This window comes from Thalassophryne amazonica, chromosome 23, assembly GCF_902500255.1.
Source record: "Thalassophryne amazonica chromosome 23, fThaAma1.1, whole genome shotgun sequence".
NCBI lineage: Eukaryota > Metazoa > Chordata > Actinopteri > Batrachoidiformes > Batrachoididae > Thalassophryne > Thalassophryne amazonica.
Window position 1 is genome coordinate 7,928,498 of NC_047125.1, and position 20,766 is coordinate 7,949,263.

General features: G+C 37.8%; 1 protein-coding gene across 3 annotated transcripts; it reads right to left on the reverse strand.

Moving 5' to 3' along the window:
• Positions 1-12,317: 12,317 nt before the first annotated feature.
• vgf (VGF nerve growth factor inducible) lies at positions 12,318-20,630 on the reverse strand. 3 transcript variants are annotated; one of them, XM_034164595.1, is made up of 3 exons: positions 20,538-20,630; positions 14,086-16,042; positions 12,318-12,614 (listed from the first exon to the last, which is right to left on the reverse strand). In XM_034164595.1, the coding sequence occupies exons 2-3, from the start codon at positions 15,979-15,981 to the stop codon at positions 12,597-12,599; spliced, it is 1,914 nt and encodes a 637-aa protein (XP_034020486.1). In that variant the 5' UTR covers positions 15,982-16,042; positions 20,538-20,630; the 3' UTR covers positions 12,318-12,596. The 3 variants fall into 3 exon arrangements, with proteins under 3 accessions (XP_034020486.1, XP_034020484.1, XP_034020485.1); XM_034164593.1 differs by having other exon boundaries at positions 13,820-16,042; XM_034164594.1 differs by lacking the exon at positions 12,318-12,614 and having other exon boundaries at positions 13,778-16,042.
• Between the last annotated feature and the right edge of the window lie 136 nt (positions 20,631-20,766).

A 20,766-nucleotide genomic window follows, 5' to 3' on the forward strand; every position in this document is an offset into this window, starting at 1 on the left:
ATGACAGCAAACATTTAACACTATGATAGAGGTGATGTGACATCATGACAGCATTGATTTAACACTATGATAGAGTTGATATGACATCATGACAGCATTGATTTAACACTATGATAGAGTTGATATGACATCATGACAGCATTGATTTAACACTATGATAGAGTTGATATGACATCATGACAGCATTGATTTAACACTGATAGAGGTGATGTGATATCATGATACCATAGATTTAACACTGATAGAGGTGATGTGATATCATGATACCATAGATTTAACACTATGATAGAGTTGATGTGACATCATGACAGCATTGATTTGACACTACGATAGAGTTGATGTGACATCATGACAGCATTGATTTAACACTACGATAGAGTTGATGTGACATCATGACAGCATTGATTTAACACTACGATAGAGTTGATGTGACATCATGACAGCATTGATTTAACACTACGATAGAGTTGATGTGACATCATGACAGCACTGATTTAACACTATGATAGAGGTGATGTGACATCATGACAGCACTGATTTAACACTATGATAGAGGTGATGTGACATCATGACAGCACTGATTTAACACTATGATAGAGGTGATGTGACATCATGACAGCATTGATTTAACACTATGATAGAGGTGATATGACATCATGACAGCATTGATTTAACACTGATAGAGGTGATGTGATATCATGATACCATAGATTTAACACTGATAGAGGTGATGTGATATCATGATACCATAGATTTAACACTATGATAGAGGTGATGTGACATCATGACAGCATTGATTTAACACTATAATAGAGTTGATGTGACATCATGACAGCATTGATTTAACACTATAATAGAGGTGATGTGACATCATGACAGCATTGATTTAACACTATAATAGAAGTGATGTGACATCATGATACCATAGATTTAACACTATGGTAGAGTTGATGTGACATCATGACAGCATAGATTTAACACTATAATAGAGGTGATGTGACATCATGACAGAATTGATTTAACACTATAATAGAGGTGATGTGATATCATGATACCATAGATTTAACACTATGATAAAGGTGATGTGACATCATGATACCATAGATTTAACACTATGATAGAGTTGATGTGACATCATGACAGCATAGATTTAACACTATAATAGAGGTGATGTGACATCATGACAGAATTGATTTAACACTATAATAGAGGTGATGTGATATCATGATACCATAGATTTAACACTATGATAAAGGTGATGTGACATCATGATACCATAGATTTAACACTATGATAGAGTTGATGTGACATCATGACAGCATAGATTTAATACTATAATAGAGGTGATGTGACATCATGACAGAATTGATTTAACACTATAATAGAGGTGATGTGATATCATGATACCATAGATTTAACACTATGATAAAGGTGATGTGACATCATGACAGCATTGATTTGACACTATGATAGAGTTGATGTGACATCATGACAGCATTGATTTAACACTATGATAGAGTTGATGTGACATCATGACAGCATTGATTTAACACTACGATAGAGTTGATGTGACATCATGACAGCATTGATTTAACACTACGATAGAGTTGATGTGACATCATGACAGCACTGATTTAACACTATGATAGAGGTGATGTGACATCATGACAGCACTGATTTAACACTATGATAGAGGTGATGTGACATCATGACAGCACTGATTTAACACTATGATAGAGGTGATGTGACATCATGACAGCATTGATTTAACACTATGATAGAGGTGATATGACATCATGACAGCATTGATTTAACACTGATAGAGGTGATGTGATATCATGATACCATAGATTTAACACTGATAGAGGTGATGTGATATCATGATACCATAGATTTAACACTATGATAGAGGTGATGTGACATCATGACAGCATTGATTTAACACTATAATAGAGTTGATGTGACATCATGACAGCATTGATTTAACACTATAATAGAGGTGATGTGACATCATGACAGCATTGATTTAACACTATAATAGAAGTGATGTGACATCATGATACCATAGATTTAACACTATGGTAGAGTTGATGTGACATCATGACAGCATAGATTTAACACTATAATAGAGGTGATGTGACATCATGACAGAATTGATTTAACACTATAATAGAGGTGATGTGATATCATGATACCATAGATTTAACACTATGATAAAGGTGATGTGACATCATGATACCATAGATTTAACACTATGATAGAGTTGATGTGACATCATGACAGCATAGATTTAACACTATAATAGAGGTGATGTGACATCATGACAGAATTGATTTAACACTATAATAGAGGTGATGTGATATCATGATACCATAGATTTAACACTATGATAAAGGTGATGTGACATCATGATACCATAGATTTAACACTATGATAGAGTTGATGTGACATCATGACAGCATAGATTTAATACTATAATAGAGGTGATGTGACATCATGACAGAATTGATTTAACACTATAATAGAGGTGATGTGATATCATGATACCATAGATTTAACACTATGATAAAGGTGATGTGACATCATGACAGCATTGATTTAACACTATGATAGAGGTGATGTGACATCATGATACCATAGATTTAACAGTATGATAGAGGTGATGTGACATCATGACAGCATTGATTTAACACTATGATAGAGGTGATGTGACATCATGATACCATAGATTTAACACTATGATAGAGTTGATGTGACATCATGATACCATAGATTTAACACTATGATAGAGTTGATGTGACATCATGATACCATAGATTTAACACTATGATAGAGGTGATGTGACATCATGACAGCACTGATTTAACACTATGATAGAGGTGATGTGACATCATGACAGCATTGATTTAACACTATGATAGAGGTGATATGACATCATGACAGCATTGATTTAACACTGATAGAGGTGATGTGATATCATGATACCATAGATTTAACACTAATAGAGGTGATGTGATATCATGATACCATAGATTTAACACTATGATAGAGGTGATGTGATATCATGATACCATAGATTTAACACTATGATAAAGGTGATGTGACATCATGATACCATAGATTTAACAGTATGATAGAGGTGATGTGACATCATGACAGCACTGATTTAACACTATGATAGAGGTGATGTGACATCATGACAGCATTGATTTAACACTATGATAGAGTTGATGTTACATCGTGACAGCATTGATTTAACACTATGATAGAGGTGATATGACATCATGACAGCATTGATTTAACACTGAGAGGTGATGTGACATCATGATACCATAGATTTAACACTGAGAGGTGATGTGACATCATGATACCATAGATTTAACACTATGATAGAGGTGATGTGACATCATGACAGCACTGATTTAACACTATGATAGAGGTGATGTGACATCATGACAGCATTGATTTAACACTATGATAGAGGTGATATGACATCATGACAGCATTGATTTAACACTGATAGAGGTGATGTGATATCATGATACCATAGATTTAACACTGATAGAGGTGATGTGATATCATGATACCATAGATTTAACACTATGATAGAGGTGATGTGATATCATGATACCATAGATTTAACACTATGATAAAGGTGATGTGACATCATGATACCATAGATTTAACAGTATGATAGAGGTGATGTGACATCATGACAGCACTGATTTAACACTATGATAGAGGTGATGTGACATCATGACAGCATTGATTTAACACTATGATAGAGTTGATGTTACATCATGACAGCATTGATTTAACACTATGATAGAGTTGATGTGACATCATGACAGCATTGATTTAACACTATGATAGAGGTGATGTGACATCATGACAGCATTGATTTAACACTGAGAGGTGATGTGACCTCATGACAGCACTGATTTAACACTATGATAGAGGTGATGTGACATCGTGATACCACAGATTTAACACTATGATCGATGTGATGTGATATCATGACAGCAAACATTTAACACTATGATAGAGGTGATGTGACATCATGACAGCATTGATTTAACACTATGATAGAGTTGATATGACATCATGACAGCATTGATTTAACACTGATAGAGGTGATGTGATATCATGATACCATAGATTTAACACTGATAGAGGTGATGTGATATCATGATACCATAGATTTAACACTATGATAGAGTTGATGTGACATCATGACAGCATTGATTTGACACTATGATAGAGTTGATGTGACATCATGACAGCATTGATTTAACACTATGATAGAGTTGATGTGACATCATGACAGCATTGATTTAACACTACGATAGAGTTGATGTGACATCATGACAGCATTGATTTAACACTATGATAGAGTTGATGTGACATCATGACAGCATTGATTTAACACTATGATAGAGGTGATATGACATCATGACAGCATTGATTTCACACTGAGAGGTGATGTGACATCATGATACCATAGATTTAACACTATGATAGAGGTGATGTGACATCATGACAGCACTGATTTAACACTATGATAGAGGTGATGTGACATCATGACAGCACTGATTTAACACTATGATAGAGGTGATGTGACATCATGACAGCATTGATTTAACACTGATAGAGGTGATGTGATATCATGATACCATAGATTTAACACTATGATAGAGGTGATGTGACACCATGACAGCATTGATTTAACACTATAATAGAGGTGATGTGACATCATGACAGCATTGATTTAACACTATAATAGAAGTGATGTGACATCATGATACCATAGATTTAACACTATGGTAGAGTTGATGTGACATCATGACAGCATAGATTTAACACTATAATAGAGGTGATGTGACATCATGACAGAATTGATTTAACACTATAATAGAGGTGATGTGATATCATGATACCATAGATTTAACACTATGATAAAGGTGATGTGACATCATGATACCATAGATTTAACACTATGATAGAGTTGATGTGACATCATGACAGCATAGATTTAATACTATAATAGAGGTGATGTGACATCATGACAGAATTGATTTAACACTATAATAGAGGTGATGTGATATCATGATACCATAGATTTAACACTATGATAAAGGTGATGTGACATCATGACAGCATTGATTTAACACTATGATAGAGGTGATGTGACATCATGATACCATAGATTTAACAGTATGATAGAGGTGATGTGACATCATGACAGCATTGATTTAACACTATGATAGAGGTGATGTGACATCATGATACCATAGATTTAACACTATGATAGAGTTGATGTGACATCATGATACCATAGATTTAACACTATGATAGAGTTGATGTGACATCATGATACCATAAATTTAACAGTATGATAGAGGTGATGTGACATCATGACAGCACTGATTTAACACTATGATAGAGGTGATGTGACATCATGACAGCATTGATTTAACACTATGATAGAGGTGATGTGACATCATGACAGCATTGATTTAACACTATGATAGAGTTGATGTGACATCATGACAGCATTGATTTAACACTATGATAGAGGTGATATGACATCATGACAGCATTGATTTAACACTGAGAGGTGATGTGACATCATGATACCATAGATTTAACACTGATAGAGGTGATGTGACATCATGACAGCACTGATTTAACACTATAATAGAGGTGATGTGACATCATGACAGAATTGATTTAACACTATAATAGAGGTGATGTGATATCATGATACCATAGATTTAACACTATGATAAAGGTGATGTGACATCATGATACCATAGATTTAACACTATGATAGAGTTGATGTGACATCATGACAGCATAGATTTAATACTATAATAGAGGTGATGTGACATCATGACAGAATTGATTTAACACTATAATAGAGGTGATGTGATATCATGATACCATAGATTTAACACTATGATAAAGGTGATGTGACATCATGACAGCATTGATTTAACACTATGATAGAGGTGATGTGACATCATGATACCATAGATTTAACAGTATGATAGAGGTGATGTGACATCATGACAGCATTGATTTAACACTATGATAGAGGTGATGTGACATCATGATACCATAGATTTAACACTATGATAGAGTTGATGTGACATCATGATACCATAGATTTAACACTATGATAGAGTTGATGTGACATCATGATACCATAGATTTAACAGTATGATAGAGGTGATGTGACATCATGACAGCACTGATTTAACACTATGATAGAGGTGATGTGACATCATGACAGCATTGATTTAACACTATGATAGAGTTGATGTGACATCATGACAGCATTGATTTAACACTATGATAGAGTTGATGTGACATCATGACAGCATTGATTTAACACTATGATAGAGGTGATGTGACATCATGACAGCATTGATTTAACACTGAGAGGTGATGTGACATCATGATACCATAGATTTAACACTATGATAGAGGTGATGTGACATCATGACAGCACTGATTTAACACTATGATAGAGGTGATGTGACATCATGACAGCACTGATTTAACACTATGATAGGTTATGTGACATCATGACAGCATTGATTTAACACTATGATAGAGGTGATGTGACATCATGACAGCATTGATTTAACACTGATAGAGGTGATGTGATATCATGATACCATAGATTTAACACTGATAGAGGTGATGTGATATCATGATACCATAGATTTAACACTATGATAGAGGTGATGTGATATCATGATACCATAGATTTAACACTATGATAAAGGTGATGTGACATCATGATACCATAGATTTAACATTATGATAGAGGTGATGTGACATCATGACAGCACTGATTTAACACTATGATAGAGGTGATGTGACATCATGACAGCACTGATTTAACACTATGATAGAGTTGATGTTACATCATGACAGCATTGATTTAACACTATGATAGAGTTGATGTGACATCATGACAGCATTGATTTAACACTATGATAGAGGTGATATGACATCATGACAGCATTGATTTAACACTGAGAGGTGATGTGACATCATGACAGCACTGATTTAACACTATGATAGAGGTGATGTGACATCATGACAGCATTGATTTAACACTATGATAGAGTTGATGTGACATCATGACAACATTGATTTAACACTATGATAGAGTTGATGTGACATCATGACAGCATTGATTTAACACTATGATAGAGGTGATATGACATCATGACAGCATTGATTTAACACTGATAGAGGTGATGTGACATCATGACAGAATTGATTTAACACTATAATAGAGGTGATGTGACATCATGACAGAATTGATTTAACACTGTAATAGAGGTGATGTGACATCATGACAGAATTGATTTAACACTATAATAGAGGTGATGTGACATCATGACAGAATTAATTTAACACTATAATAGAGGTGATGTGACATCATGACAGAATTGATTTAACACTGATAGAGGTGATGTGACATCATGACAGAATTGATGTAACACTATAATAGAGGTGATGTGACATCATGACAGAATTAATTTAACACTATAATAGAGGTGATGTGACATCATGACAGAATTAATTTAACACTATAATAGAGGTGATGTGACATCATGACAGAATTGATTTAACACTATAATAGAGGTGATGTGACATCATGACAGAATTTATTTAACACTGATAGAGGTGATGTGACATCATGACAGCATTGATTTAACACTATGATAGAGTTGATGTGACATCATGACAGCATTGATTTAACACTATGATAGAGTTGATGTGACATCATGACAGCATTGATTTAACACTATGATAGAGGTGATATGACATCATGACAGCATTGATTTAACACTGAGAGGTGATGTGACATCATGATACCATAGATTTAACACTATGATAGAGGTGATGTGACATCATGACAGCACTGATTTAACACTATAATAGAGGTGATGTGACATCATGACAGAATTGATTTAACACTATAATAGAGGTGATGTGACATCATGACAGCATTGATTTAACACTGATAGAGGTGATGTGACATCATGACAGAATTGATTTAACACTATAATAGAGGTGATGTGACATCATGACAGAATTGATTTAACACTATAATAGAGGTGATGTGACATCATGACAGAATTGATTTAACACTATAATAGAGGTGATGTGACATCATGACAGAATTAATTTAACACTATAATAGAGGTCATGTGACATCATGACAGAATTGATTTAACACTATAATAGAGGTGATGTGACATCATGACAGAATTGATTTAACACTATAATAGAGGTGATGTCACATCATGACAGAATTGATTTAACACTGATAGAGGTGATGTCACATCATGACAGAATTGATTTAACACTATAATAGAGGTGATGTCACATCATGACAGAATTGATTTAACACTATAATAGAGGTGATGTCACATCATGACAGAATTGATTTAACACTATAATAGAGGTGATGTGACATCATGACAGAATTGATTTAACACTATAATAGAGGTGATGTGACATCATGACAGAATTGATTTAACACTATAATAGAGGTGATGTGACATCATGACAGAATTGATTTAACACTATAATAGAGGTGATGTGACATCATGACAGAATTGATTTAACACTATAATAGAGGTGATGTGACATCATGACAGAATTGATTTAACACTATAATAGAGGTGATGTCGCATCATGACAGAATTGATTTAACACTATAATAGAGGTGATGTGACATCATGACAGAATTTATTTAACACTGATAGAGGTGATGTGACATCATGACAGCATTGATTTAACACTATGATAGAGTTGATGTGACATCATGACAGCATTGATTTAACACTATGATAGAGTTGATGTGACATCATGACAGCATTGATTTAACACTATGATAGAGGTGATATGACATCATGACAGCATTGATTTAACACTGAGAGGTGATGTGACATCATGATACCATAGATTTAACACTATGATAGAGGTGATGTGACATCATGACAGCACTGATTTAACACTATAATAGAGGTGATGTGACATCATGACAGAATTGATTTAACACTATAATAGAGGTGATGTGACATCATGACAGCATTGATTTAACACTGATAGAGGTGATGTGACATCATGACAGAATTGATTTAACACTATAATAGAGGTGATGTGACATCATGACAGAATTGATTTAACACTATAATAGAGGTGATGTGACATCATGACAGAATTGATTTAACACTATAATAGAGGTGATGTGACATCATGACAGAATTGATTTAACACTATAATAGAGGTGATGTGACATCATGACAGAATTGATTTAACACTATAATAGAGGTGATGTCACATCATGACAGAATTGATTTAACACTATAATAGAGGTGATGTCACATCATGACAGAATTGATTTAACACTGATAGAGGTGATGTCACATCATGACAGAATTGATTTAACACTATAATAGAGGTGATGTCACATCATGACAGAATTGATTTAACACTATAATAGAGGTGATGTCACATCATGACAGAATTGATTTAACACTATAATAGAGGTGATGTCACATCATGACAGAATTGATTTAACACTGATAGAGGTGATGTGACATCATGACAGAATTGATTTAACACTATAATAGAGGTGATGTGACATCATGACAGAATTGATTTAACACTATAATAGAGGTGATGTGACATCATGACAGAATTGATTTAACACTGATAGAGGTGATGTGACATCATGACAGAATTGATTTAACACTATAATAGAGGTGATGTGACATCATGACAGAATTGATTTAACACTATAATAGAGGTGATGTCGCATCATGACAGAATTGATTTAACAGTGATAGAGGTGATGTCACATCATGACAGAATTGATTTAACACTATAATAGAGGTGATGTCACATCATGACAGAATTGATTTAACACTATAATAGAGGTGATGTCACATCATGACAGAATTGATTTAACAGTGATAGAGGTGATGTGACATCATGAGAGAATTGATTTAACACTATAATAGAGGTGATGTGACATCATGAGAGAATTGATTTAACACTATAATAGAGGTGATGTGACATCATGAGAGAATTGATTTAACACTATAATAGAGGTGATGTGACATCATGACAGAATTAATTTAACACTGACAGAGGTGATGTGACATCATGACAGAATTGATTTAACACTATAATAGAGGTGATGTGACATCATGACAGAATTGATTTAACACTATAATAGAGGTGATGTGACATCATGACAGAATTGATTTAACACTATAATAGAGGTGATGTGACATCATGACAGCATTGATTTAACACTATGATAGAGTTGATGTGACATCATGACAGCATTGATTTAACACTATAATAGAGGTGATGTGACATCATGACAGCATTGATTTAACACTATAATAGAGGTGATGTGACATCATGACAGAATTGATTTAACACTGATAGAGGTGATGTGACATCATGACAGAATTGATTTAACACTATAATAGAGGTGATGTGACATCATGACAGAATTGATTTAACACTATAATAGAGGTGATGTCACATCATGACAGAATTGATTTAACAGTGATAGAGGTGATGTCACATCATGACAGAATTGATTTAACACTATAATAGAGGTGATGTCACATCATGACAGAATTGATTTAACACTATAATAGAGGTGATGTGACATCATGACAGAATTGATTTAACAGTGATAGAGGTGATGTCACATCATGACAGAATTGATTTAACACTATAATAGAGGTGATGTGACATCATGACAGAATTGATTTAACACTATAATAGAGGTGATGTGACATCATGGCAGAATTGATTTAACACTATAATAGAGGTGATGTCACATCATGGCAGAATTGATTTAACACTATAATAGAGGTGATGTGACATCATGACAGAATTGATTTAACACTATAATAGAGGTGATGTGACATCATGGCAGAATTGATTTAACAGTGATAGAGGTGATGTCACATCATGGCAGAATTGATTTAACACTATAATAGAGGTGATGTGACATCATGGCAGAATTGATTTAACAGTGATAGAGGTGATGTCACATCATGGCAGAATTGATTTAACAGTGATAGAGGTGATGTCACATCATGACAGAATTGATTTAACACTATAATAGAGGTGATGTGACATCATGACAGAATTGATTTAACACTATAATAGAGGTGATGTGACATCATGACAGAATTGATTTAACAGTGATAGAGGTGATGTCACATCATGACAGAATTGATTTAACACTATAATAGAGGTGATGTGACATCATGACAGAATTGATTTAACACTATAATAGAGGTGATGTGACATCATGGCAGAATTGATTTAACAGTGATAGAGGTGATGTCACATCATGGCAGAATTGATTTAACACTATAATAGAGGTGATGTGACATCATGACAGAATTGATTTAACACTATAATAGAGGTGATGTGACATCATGGCAGAATTGATTTAACACTATAATAGAGGTGATGTGACATCATGGCAGAATTGATTTAACACTATAATAGAGGTGATGTGACATCATGACAGAATTGATTTAACACTATAATAGAGGTGATGTGACATCATGGCAGAATTGATTTAACAGTGATAGAGGTGATGTCACATCATGGCAGAATTGATTTAACACTATAATAGAGGTGATGTGACATCATGGCAGAATTGATTTAACAGTGATAGAGGTGATGTCACATCATGGCAGAATTGATTTAACAGTGATAGAGGTGATGTCACATCATGACAGAATTGATTTAACACTATAATAGAGGTGATGTGACATCATGACAGAATTGATTTAACACTATAATAGAGGTGATGTGACATCATGACAGAATTGATTTAACACTATAATAGAGGTGATGTGACATCATGACAGAATTGATTTAACACTATAATAGAGGTGATGTGACATCATGACAGAATTGATTTAACACTATAATAGAGGTGATGTGACATCATGACAGAATTGATTTAACACTATAATAGAGGTGATGTGACATCATGACAGAATTGATTTAACACTATAATAGAGGTGATGTGACATCATGACAGAATTGATTTAACACTATAATAGAGGTGATGTGACATCATGACAGAATTGATTTAACACTATAATAGGGGTGATGTGACATCATGACAGAATTGATTTAACACTGATAGAGGTGATGTGACATCATGACAGAATTGATTTAACACTATAATAGTTGATTTGACTCTAAGATAGACTTGTTTTTCTCCCCTTTTTCAATAGAATCATACATACAGTACATAGTTAATGCAGTGTTAATTTAACACTGCCTAATGAGCCATTTCACTGTTCTAATCCACACTATGGAAGGAAATGCAAAGAACTGCGTGTGCAGCTGGGCCACTGTTTGGCACTATAGCAACAAGGTAATTGAAGTTATGCAAAAGGATGAGTCATCCAAAGCATTATAGTTCAGTTAGTTGAGCTCACACGGCGCTTTGTGTGAAATATGCTGTTTGATGTTGTGCGTTTCATTGCAAAGAGCTTTGCTGAGTGCCATTAAAACACGCTCTTCTGCTGATTATTAACCATTTTTAGACAAACATATGAACATCTGCTCCCTTAAAAAGATACCAACAGCAGCCGAGACGTAGTGATGCTCTTCATTTCTAGTTTTACAGCACGTGCAGCTGGAGTCATATTTGTTCGTCAGATGAAATATGGTTATTTAATATGCTCCAGATACCTTATTACTGGTTACTTCATGCATCAGTATAATTGAGTAATGTGGTTCGGGCTCCTGCTGCAGAACCTGGAGCCTCTTTAAATACACTTAACCTTCACTGAGCGTTCAGGAGAACCTCTTTAATTTACAATCATTTTGACAAGCGTCTTAAATTAAGATGCTGTTGGGGAAACATTGCTGTCGTCGAAGAAGATTCACGAGACGGCGTTTATCACCTTAGCTTTAAGGCCCTTTTGGGAAATGAGGTTCTCTGCACCACCACCCCCCCCCCCCCCCCCCCCCGTTAAAACCCATATTAGCTCATTGATAACGTGCACGTTATAAATAAACTCACATTCCCTGTAATGAGATTATTGGAGTTGGTCAATCAGTGAGTCCACAAAATTTTCCGTTAGGAGGTTTATAAAAACTACTGCATATTCCAATTTTAAATTTTGGATTCTGAGAGATACAGGTGAGGATTAGTGAACCTAATACGGTATTTTGGACCATGTTGGTGTCTTGGAACGTGCACAATGACAGAAGGGCTACTTTGTTGTTGTTATAATGGCAGATTAGATTTAGAATATTTTTGTGTTACTCTGATGACTGACTGGACGTAGTAGCGGTTTTAAACGTCCATCACTGCCTTCAGTTTAGCAAAGCCTAACTAGCAGCCGCTTTAGATTTATGAAGGTACAGGCACCAAACAGTTCAAGGATCCTGTTGGCTGGCATCATGAAAACTTCCAAACATGCGCCTGGAGAATATCGTTATTCCGGGGATCTCGATGAAAGGTGTCATGCTTCCCATCTATACCACATTCCTGCAACGGGAAGGGCGAAGGAGGAATTTCTCGAACCAGTTCTGGATAACATGAAGTCCGTTGTCATGTCAAAATCAAACTGGACACAACCAACAAAAATATGAGCGCAAACTGTTGTTATTCAGGAGGAACTGAAGCATATACCGGCAAAACATCATCATCAACGCATCAGTTCCCCAATTTCTCTTCTTTTCTGTCTTCTTTCTGCTCTTGCCACACCTTTAGTCAAACATCTGTGGTTGTTTCGCAAGTATCTGTTGGATGTATTTCTTCAGGTCGTCTCGGTTAGCGTTGTCCAGCCTATTTCCAACCACAGTACCGTAATAATCCCCATTTTTATTCACTGCTGGCGCAGGTGGAAAATAATAAAACTGCTTTTGCTGGGCAGGAAGTAGTGCCATCTGGGGAGGCGGGCGCGGTTTGAGGAGGGGTACTGGCTGAAATGTCTGGTGGTAGAGTGGTCGGGAATAGCTGGTGTAGTACGACTTCTGCTGGACATCTGATGAGGGTTTTCTCAACCTAGGCTGGACCCAATTGTAGAAATGATGCTTGGAAGGAAACGAGTAGGGGTCATCCATAGAACTGTCCAGGAAGTTGTTGCGGGCAAGACCAGGCTTGGGGAAATAGTAACGAGGCCACTGTCTTTGAGGTGGAGGAAAATAAAATGGGTAACGGTCTCGATTGGGCTTCTTTTGGTAGTATGATGGGTAATGAAAGTACGGGGGGTAGCTGGTCCAAACAGACTTCGGTGAGCTGACTAAGAGATCCTGTTTGACTGACAGGGGCTGCCGTGGTTTAAACCAAAGGTTCTGACTGGCGGGTTTGAACCAGCGGTCCTGTGATTGGACAGGAGATTTATCTTGGAACCAGGTTTTGAGTCCACTAGCACCTGGAGAAGGCTGTTTAAACACGGGGAAGTTATTTTGATTGTTGGAACTCTGTGGCACTGAAAAGCCGCCGGTGGTGGTTAGCAGTGACGGCGACACGAGGGGTGTCACGGGCTGTCGAAAATGTGATATAATTTCAGACGGTATGTCTTTCTTCTTCTTCTTCTCCACATCACTGATGATGTCGACCACGTCATCGGCAGGAAGGTGGAGCTTGCTAGAGATCTCAATCAGCTTGTCAATGGTCTGAGGATCAATGTCCTGCTCGGTCACCTCCTGCTCTTCATTGGAACGCTTGTCCTCCGCCGCGTTGGATAAAGCAGAGCCATACTTCTTCTCTCCATTGTTTTGTTTGACCATGTACCGTAGCAGCATGTCCGAAGCGATGTCGGCTAACTTCTCCTCCTCCAGCTTGGCTCGCTGAGCCTCGGCTGCCTGCCTCCGCATCTCCTCTTGCTCTGCTTTAGCCCGAGCCTCCTCCTCCTCTGGACTCAGCTCCTCTTCCTCCTCCTCCTCTTCTTCAGCTTCGTTACCATTGACCACATTCTTCTCTGGTGGAGGCCGTTGTACTGCTGCATTACCACCAGCATAACGGTTATCTTCAAACTCATCCATGAAATTACCTCCCAGAAACGTGGGGAAGTTCAAGGCTTTCTGTGTCTCTTCTTGCCACTTCAGTTTCTTCTTCGACATCGCGAGGTCGTTGCCTTTGTTTTTCACCAGGACGTTGTTGTAGGCACTGTACCCTCTGCTGCTCCGCTGGCTTTGCTCGGAATCTCTCTCCCTTTTGCTCACTGTGCTCAGACTTGGAAATTCCTTCATGACAGTCTCAAGATTCTTCAGCTCCTCCGGGCTGAGTTGCTCCTCCTCTTCATTGCTGTTTTGTATTCCTTGATGAAGGGAGCCAGCAGCCTCCGTGTCTTTCTCTCTTCCATCCGCAGTCACGGGCTGCTGTTCTTTTCGTGTCTGTATTGTCTGGCTTGTGGTTCTACTGGTGACCTTCTCTGTCAGCTTCTCTTCTTCTTCCTGGAGCTTCTGTCTTTCCTCTGCCTCGGTCCCTTGTGCAGCCATCAGCAGGTCTAACTTCTGTCGACCATCTCTGCCTTTTTCTTCTCCCTCCATCATCCTCACTTCCCTGCTTTCCTCCCTCGCTTCCTTAATGTCTTCTCTCCCATCATACCAGTCTTCCTCTCTTCTTCTCTCTGCCTGAGACCAATTTAAAGCCTCCAGTAAAACTGCTGCAAGTGTTTTTGGGTCCACATCCTTGAAGAGCTCATCCGTGTCTTCTTCCTCGACTGTTGCTCCTTCTTTTGTAACTAGTTCTCCTTCCTCATTTCGTTTCTCCACATCTGCTGACACAGTTGGCCGAGGAGGAGTCGTCCTGTGAGGGCTATCAATGTCACCAGGGGTGTCGACTGGAGTGGACGTGGACAGAGGCAGGAAGGACGTCCCCGTTAGGAGGACCAAGAGGGCAAGGGCACTTGAAACATGGCAGTACCTGCTCATGACCACTCAGGCCAGGTCACCTTGCAAGCAGTGAAGGTGATGGATTGTTACGGGGAAATGTCTAAAGAAGAATGAGAAGAAACAAGACAAACTATCAGTTTCAGTAATAATTGATTCCATGTGAAAATCAGATTTTTAGCACCATCTTAAGTGACCGATCAGTATGTCTGGTATTTATAGTTATATTTGCAAACTGTTTTTCTTTTTTACTTTCACTTTTGATACTCTGTGTGCTTCTTACCCTCTGTGCTGCTATGCTGCTGGAAGCTCAATTTTCCTGAGGGAGTCTTCCCAAGGGATCAATGAAGTTCTATATAATCTAATCCAGTTTCAGATTACCGTGGCCTACACAAAAATCTGATACCCTTCCCAGAGTGGCAGCTAGTACAGCCAGATAGGGGATCCAATGAATGATGATCTTGATAGGAATTAACCCCTTAACGCCCATCATCGCATATATGCTACAATCTCTGACTCAAATATGCAACTTACCAAATTGACCTGTATGCCTGTTGTCGCAAATTTGCAACATACCATCATTATTATTATAACATTATAACATAAAGTCATTACCAGAATACCCAATATTACTATCTAGTTTTTGTGCAAAAGTGAAATTAATAATCTCAACATTATTTACCATCTACTTAAAGGCAAAAACACACACAAAACATTTTTTATATACAGCTATATAAATTCGGGCGTTAAAGGGTTAATGAGGTATTACTTACTGATTTTTCTAGAAGTAGTTATTTAAAAGGCAAAAAAAACAAGAAAAATCAGTACTATTTCCTCAGGTTTGGAAAAGCCTACACTCATACACTTTAAAATTCAGTAATAAAATCAGACTGATAAATGGCTGAGATCATCCCTTGCAGTTTGTCAACATGATACCTAAAAAAGAATAAATTCTCTCATTTTGCAACTCCCCAAAGTAAAAGGCCGTAAAATGACGACAAACTGAAATGACGCCATCAACTGAAAATACTCAGACTGTCACCTGCTGAACATGCTCCTGCTGCATGCTTAGTCAATACTGGATGGCTGATGGAAATTAGGAGCAGGTGTGTCTGTCAGGAAGTGAGAAACTGACCATTTCTACACAGAAGTTGACTAAATACGTAAGATAAATAAACTTTCTTCCTGATTCTTTTAAAGCATTTATGCTCAAAAACTTATATAAGATGCTATGTCATGCCATGTGCTGCCACACAACCCCGAAGAAAGGACTGCGTATGAATGTAGCTGGAGTGGACGCTTCTTCCTTCTCTCACAACATGCTCCATGTGTGGTTTTGAAGTGACAGTTGTTTGTTTTTTTTCAGGTCTGGTAGCTACCGAGGCTGTTTGTATCCCTAGGCTCTGGAAAAGCCTATGTATGTACCCTGTAAAATTAAGTCAATAAATGAGCCCATCTCCTTCAACTTATTAACACAATAATTCATATCACCATGTAAATCATTCAATTCAAATGAGATACAATGAAGATAAGCTAACTGGCTATATGCAATGGACAACTCTGACACCTGCTGGATGGTTGGTGGGTGCAAGGCCACTGCTGATAATTTTTGAACTGGAACTTAAAACACCAATATGTGAAATGGGAAAAAAAAAGGAAGAAAAACAATGGGGGGCATTAGGGCTCAAGACAGGCCTTTTGTTTACTGGACCAACCGCTTCACCTGAGCAAATGTCATGGCACCACACTGTGCTCAGTTGCCACAGTGGATCATCCATCTCCACTTTCTTCTCTCACACCAACCACCTGTGTGATCTCTTCAGTGACGTACACAATCCTCACAACGTTGCACTTCCTGATTTACTTTCTCCACGTTATCCAGCCTTCTCTCTCTTTCTCTCATTTTCTTCATTCATCAGCTCCTCAAAATACTCCCACCACTTTCTCAACATGCTCCTCTTGCTTATCAGCACATTCTCATGTGCTTCCTTTATCACCCTAGCCTCATATCCTTTCCAGCTTGGTCCTTCTGTATTGCCAACTGGTCATATACTGTAAATCTCGCTATCCACCTTCACCATCACAACCTCCCTCTTTATCTTACAACACATCTCCTTTTACTCCTAAGTACTTTCTCGATCTCTGACTATCCCCCTTTTTTTTAAAAAAATCAACCTCTTCCTTCTTATATCTTCTTTCTTCATTCCACCGCCAGGTCTCCTGGTCTTTCTTCCTCTGTCCAGATATCACACCTAGTACCCTTCTAGCTGTCTCTTTCACCACATCTGCAGTAGTTGTTTAATTTCCCAGCATCTCTTTGCCACCTCCTTCCTAAATTTCACACAACAGTCTGTCTTATTCCACTTCCACCATCTGATCCTTGATTGGGCCATGACCTTCTTCAATATGGAGTCATCTCACAATTCACCATCAGAGGCAATCTAGCTTTGTTCTCCCCTGCCACCATATTGCAGTCTCCAGTCTCTTTGACATTACATTAGTCCACCTGTGTCCAACTTCTTCTACACTTACACATTACCCAAAAATAGGTATTGACCATGACCACCTCATCTAACTCAGTCTAGAAACCTTCTTTTTCTCATCCATGTCACACTTAACTTGTGTGCCATATGCACTGATGACATTTGTCATCTCCATCTTCACACTTTGTCAGGCTCTCTGTTCTCCTCATATATCCCCTTCATGCCTTCAGGAGTAACCTGCACCACTTCAGAACCATTTTAACCCACCTCTAATACGCCTGGCCAAGTTCTCACTCTTTTCCAAAGTACCAACATTCTGACTCTCAACTCCACTCTTCCAGCCTTCTAACTCCTCCTTGCCTCTAGACCTGCCTTCCTTTTCTTTCTCTCCTCCTTTATCTTCCTACAGTGGCAAGGTTTCCATGGGTACGTCGGTCCAGACTTTAGCAGTCATTGATAACCAATATGGAATGGAAATCCAATCTGTTAGGGGTGTATTTAATTTGGCACTGGTTTAATGTCCTTCCTCAGGAACAGTGCACTGACTTCTTCACCCCCCACCCCCCAGTGGTATTGTGCTCATACAACAAGATCTATTTCAAGGTATGTGAAAGTAAATCTTGTTGAAGATTATTTTGCTATTTTAAAATAAAATTTTTCGAAATCAATTTTGATCCTGCAGGAATAAGATTCCTCTGAAACTGTCCTTTATTTTAAGACAAATCCTGACTTTATTTGTGCAGGAAAATAACCTCTTTCACTTCATAAAGCATTCAAAATAACTGACACAATAACTGTCTGTCAGAGTGTGCACCATAAATAGGAGATGGTGTGTGTGTGTGTGTGTGTGTGTGTGTGTGTGTGTGTGTGTGTGTGTGTGTGTGTGTGTGTGTGTGTGTGTGTGTGTGTGTGTGTGTGTGTGTGTGTGTGTGTGTGTGAGTGTTGAGATGAAAGGATCATGTGTACAATTCTCTGTCAAACAAGAAAATCACAGAGGTCCCTTGAGCAAGGTCCCTAAAACCCCAAATCACTCGTAGTGTGCAGCTGAGCACCTTGCATGACTGCACGCTGGAAGCAGTGCATGTGGACAAGATAACTCAAAAACAGCTGGATAGATTTCCTTCCACCTTGGTGGGAATATGACCTGGATACATACCTAAAAGTGCTTAGACCTCTAACAGTGTGGTCAAAGATCAAGGAAAACAAAACATGATCCGACTTCCCCAAACCCCAAGTTCCTTTTTTTTTTTGGTATAACTCAAAAAACAAGAAGCCTATATGGATCACACTCGGTGGGAATATTACTTGGACACAAATCTAGAGGTAATTAGATTTTGGAGTGGTTTGGTCAAAGGTCAAGGTCATGGAAATCATGGTCTAAAAAACATTTACATATACCTCAACAACCAAGAAGCCTAGATGGATGATCAAAAGCACATATTGATCAGCTGACTGGTTAGTAGGAATGGCTTCATAATGAATTCAACTAGAAGTCACACAATCAAAAAAAAACACCATGTGTGGATTTACTGCGCATCAGAACCTCTGACGCCTTTTATTCCATATATCAAAATCAAACCAGGAGGACCTGGATCTCCTGAGCGGGTCAGGCTGCAGGTTAAACCAGCAATTTAACATCCAGCTATGAGTCACATATTCACTGTATTTACCCTGTTAAGCGGTGGGACCGTGAACGCAGCACCGTTACGCACAAAGAGCCTTTAATGACGCTCCTGACGGCTTTTTCTTTTTCCTGTCAACGATCATGACGATCATTATGGGATGTCATGAGGAGGAGGACACGAGCACGTCTTTGCTCACCATAAACAAAGAAACGTGCGCGCGCGTGCCGTGGCACGAAAACAGCCGCAGTTGCTCACAGATCTTAAATGATTAAAAATCAAAATCACGCTGATTCACAAAACCAGTGAACCTTCGTGTGACTAAATATACATTTATACTGTTTAAAAAAACAGCTGTCAAAGCTGATCAAATAAATGCTAAATGCTTTTCCTCTGGGTTTATTTACTTACATTTTTTAAAGCTCTTGTTTGGGTTTAACTGTATAAAATAGAATATTTTTAGCAGAATGTAAAGTGAATAAGTTTGACTTACTGGTTGATCGGGGGGGCGGGGATTCCGCCTTTCCCTCTTTATTGCGTCACACTTCGTCAGGCAGAATTCCCGTCGTCCTCTCCTTTTCACTCTCCTCTTCAGTCTCTGCTCTACTTCTTGTTTTTTGTTTGGTTCTGAGTTGGTTCACTGTCCGACTCCAGAAATCGGATGTTTTCAGGACCGCGGACAGCTGCTGCGCGCTCTTTATACGGCCACTCTGCCAATCACG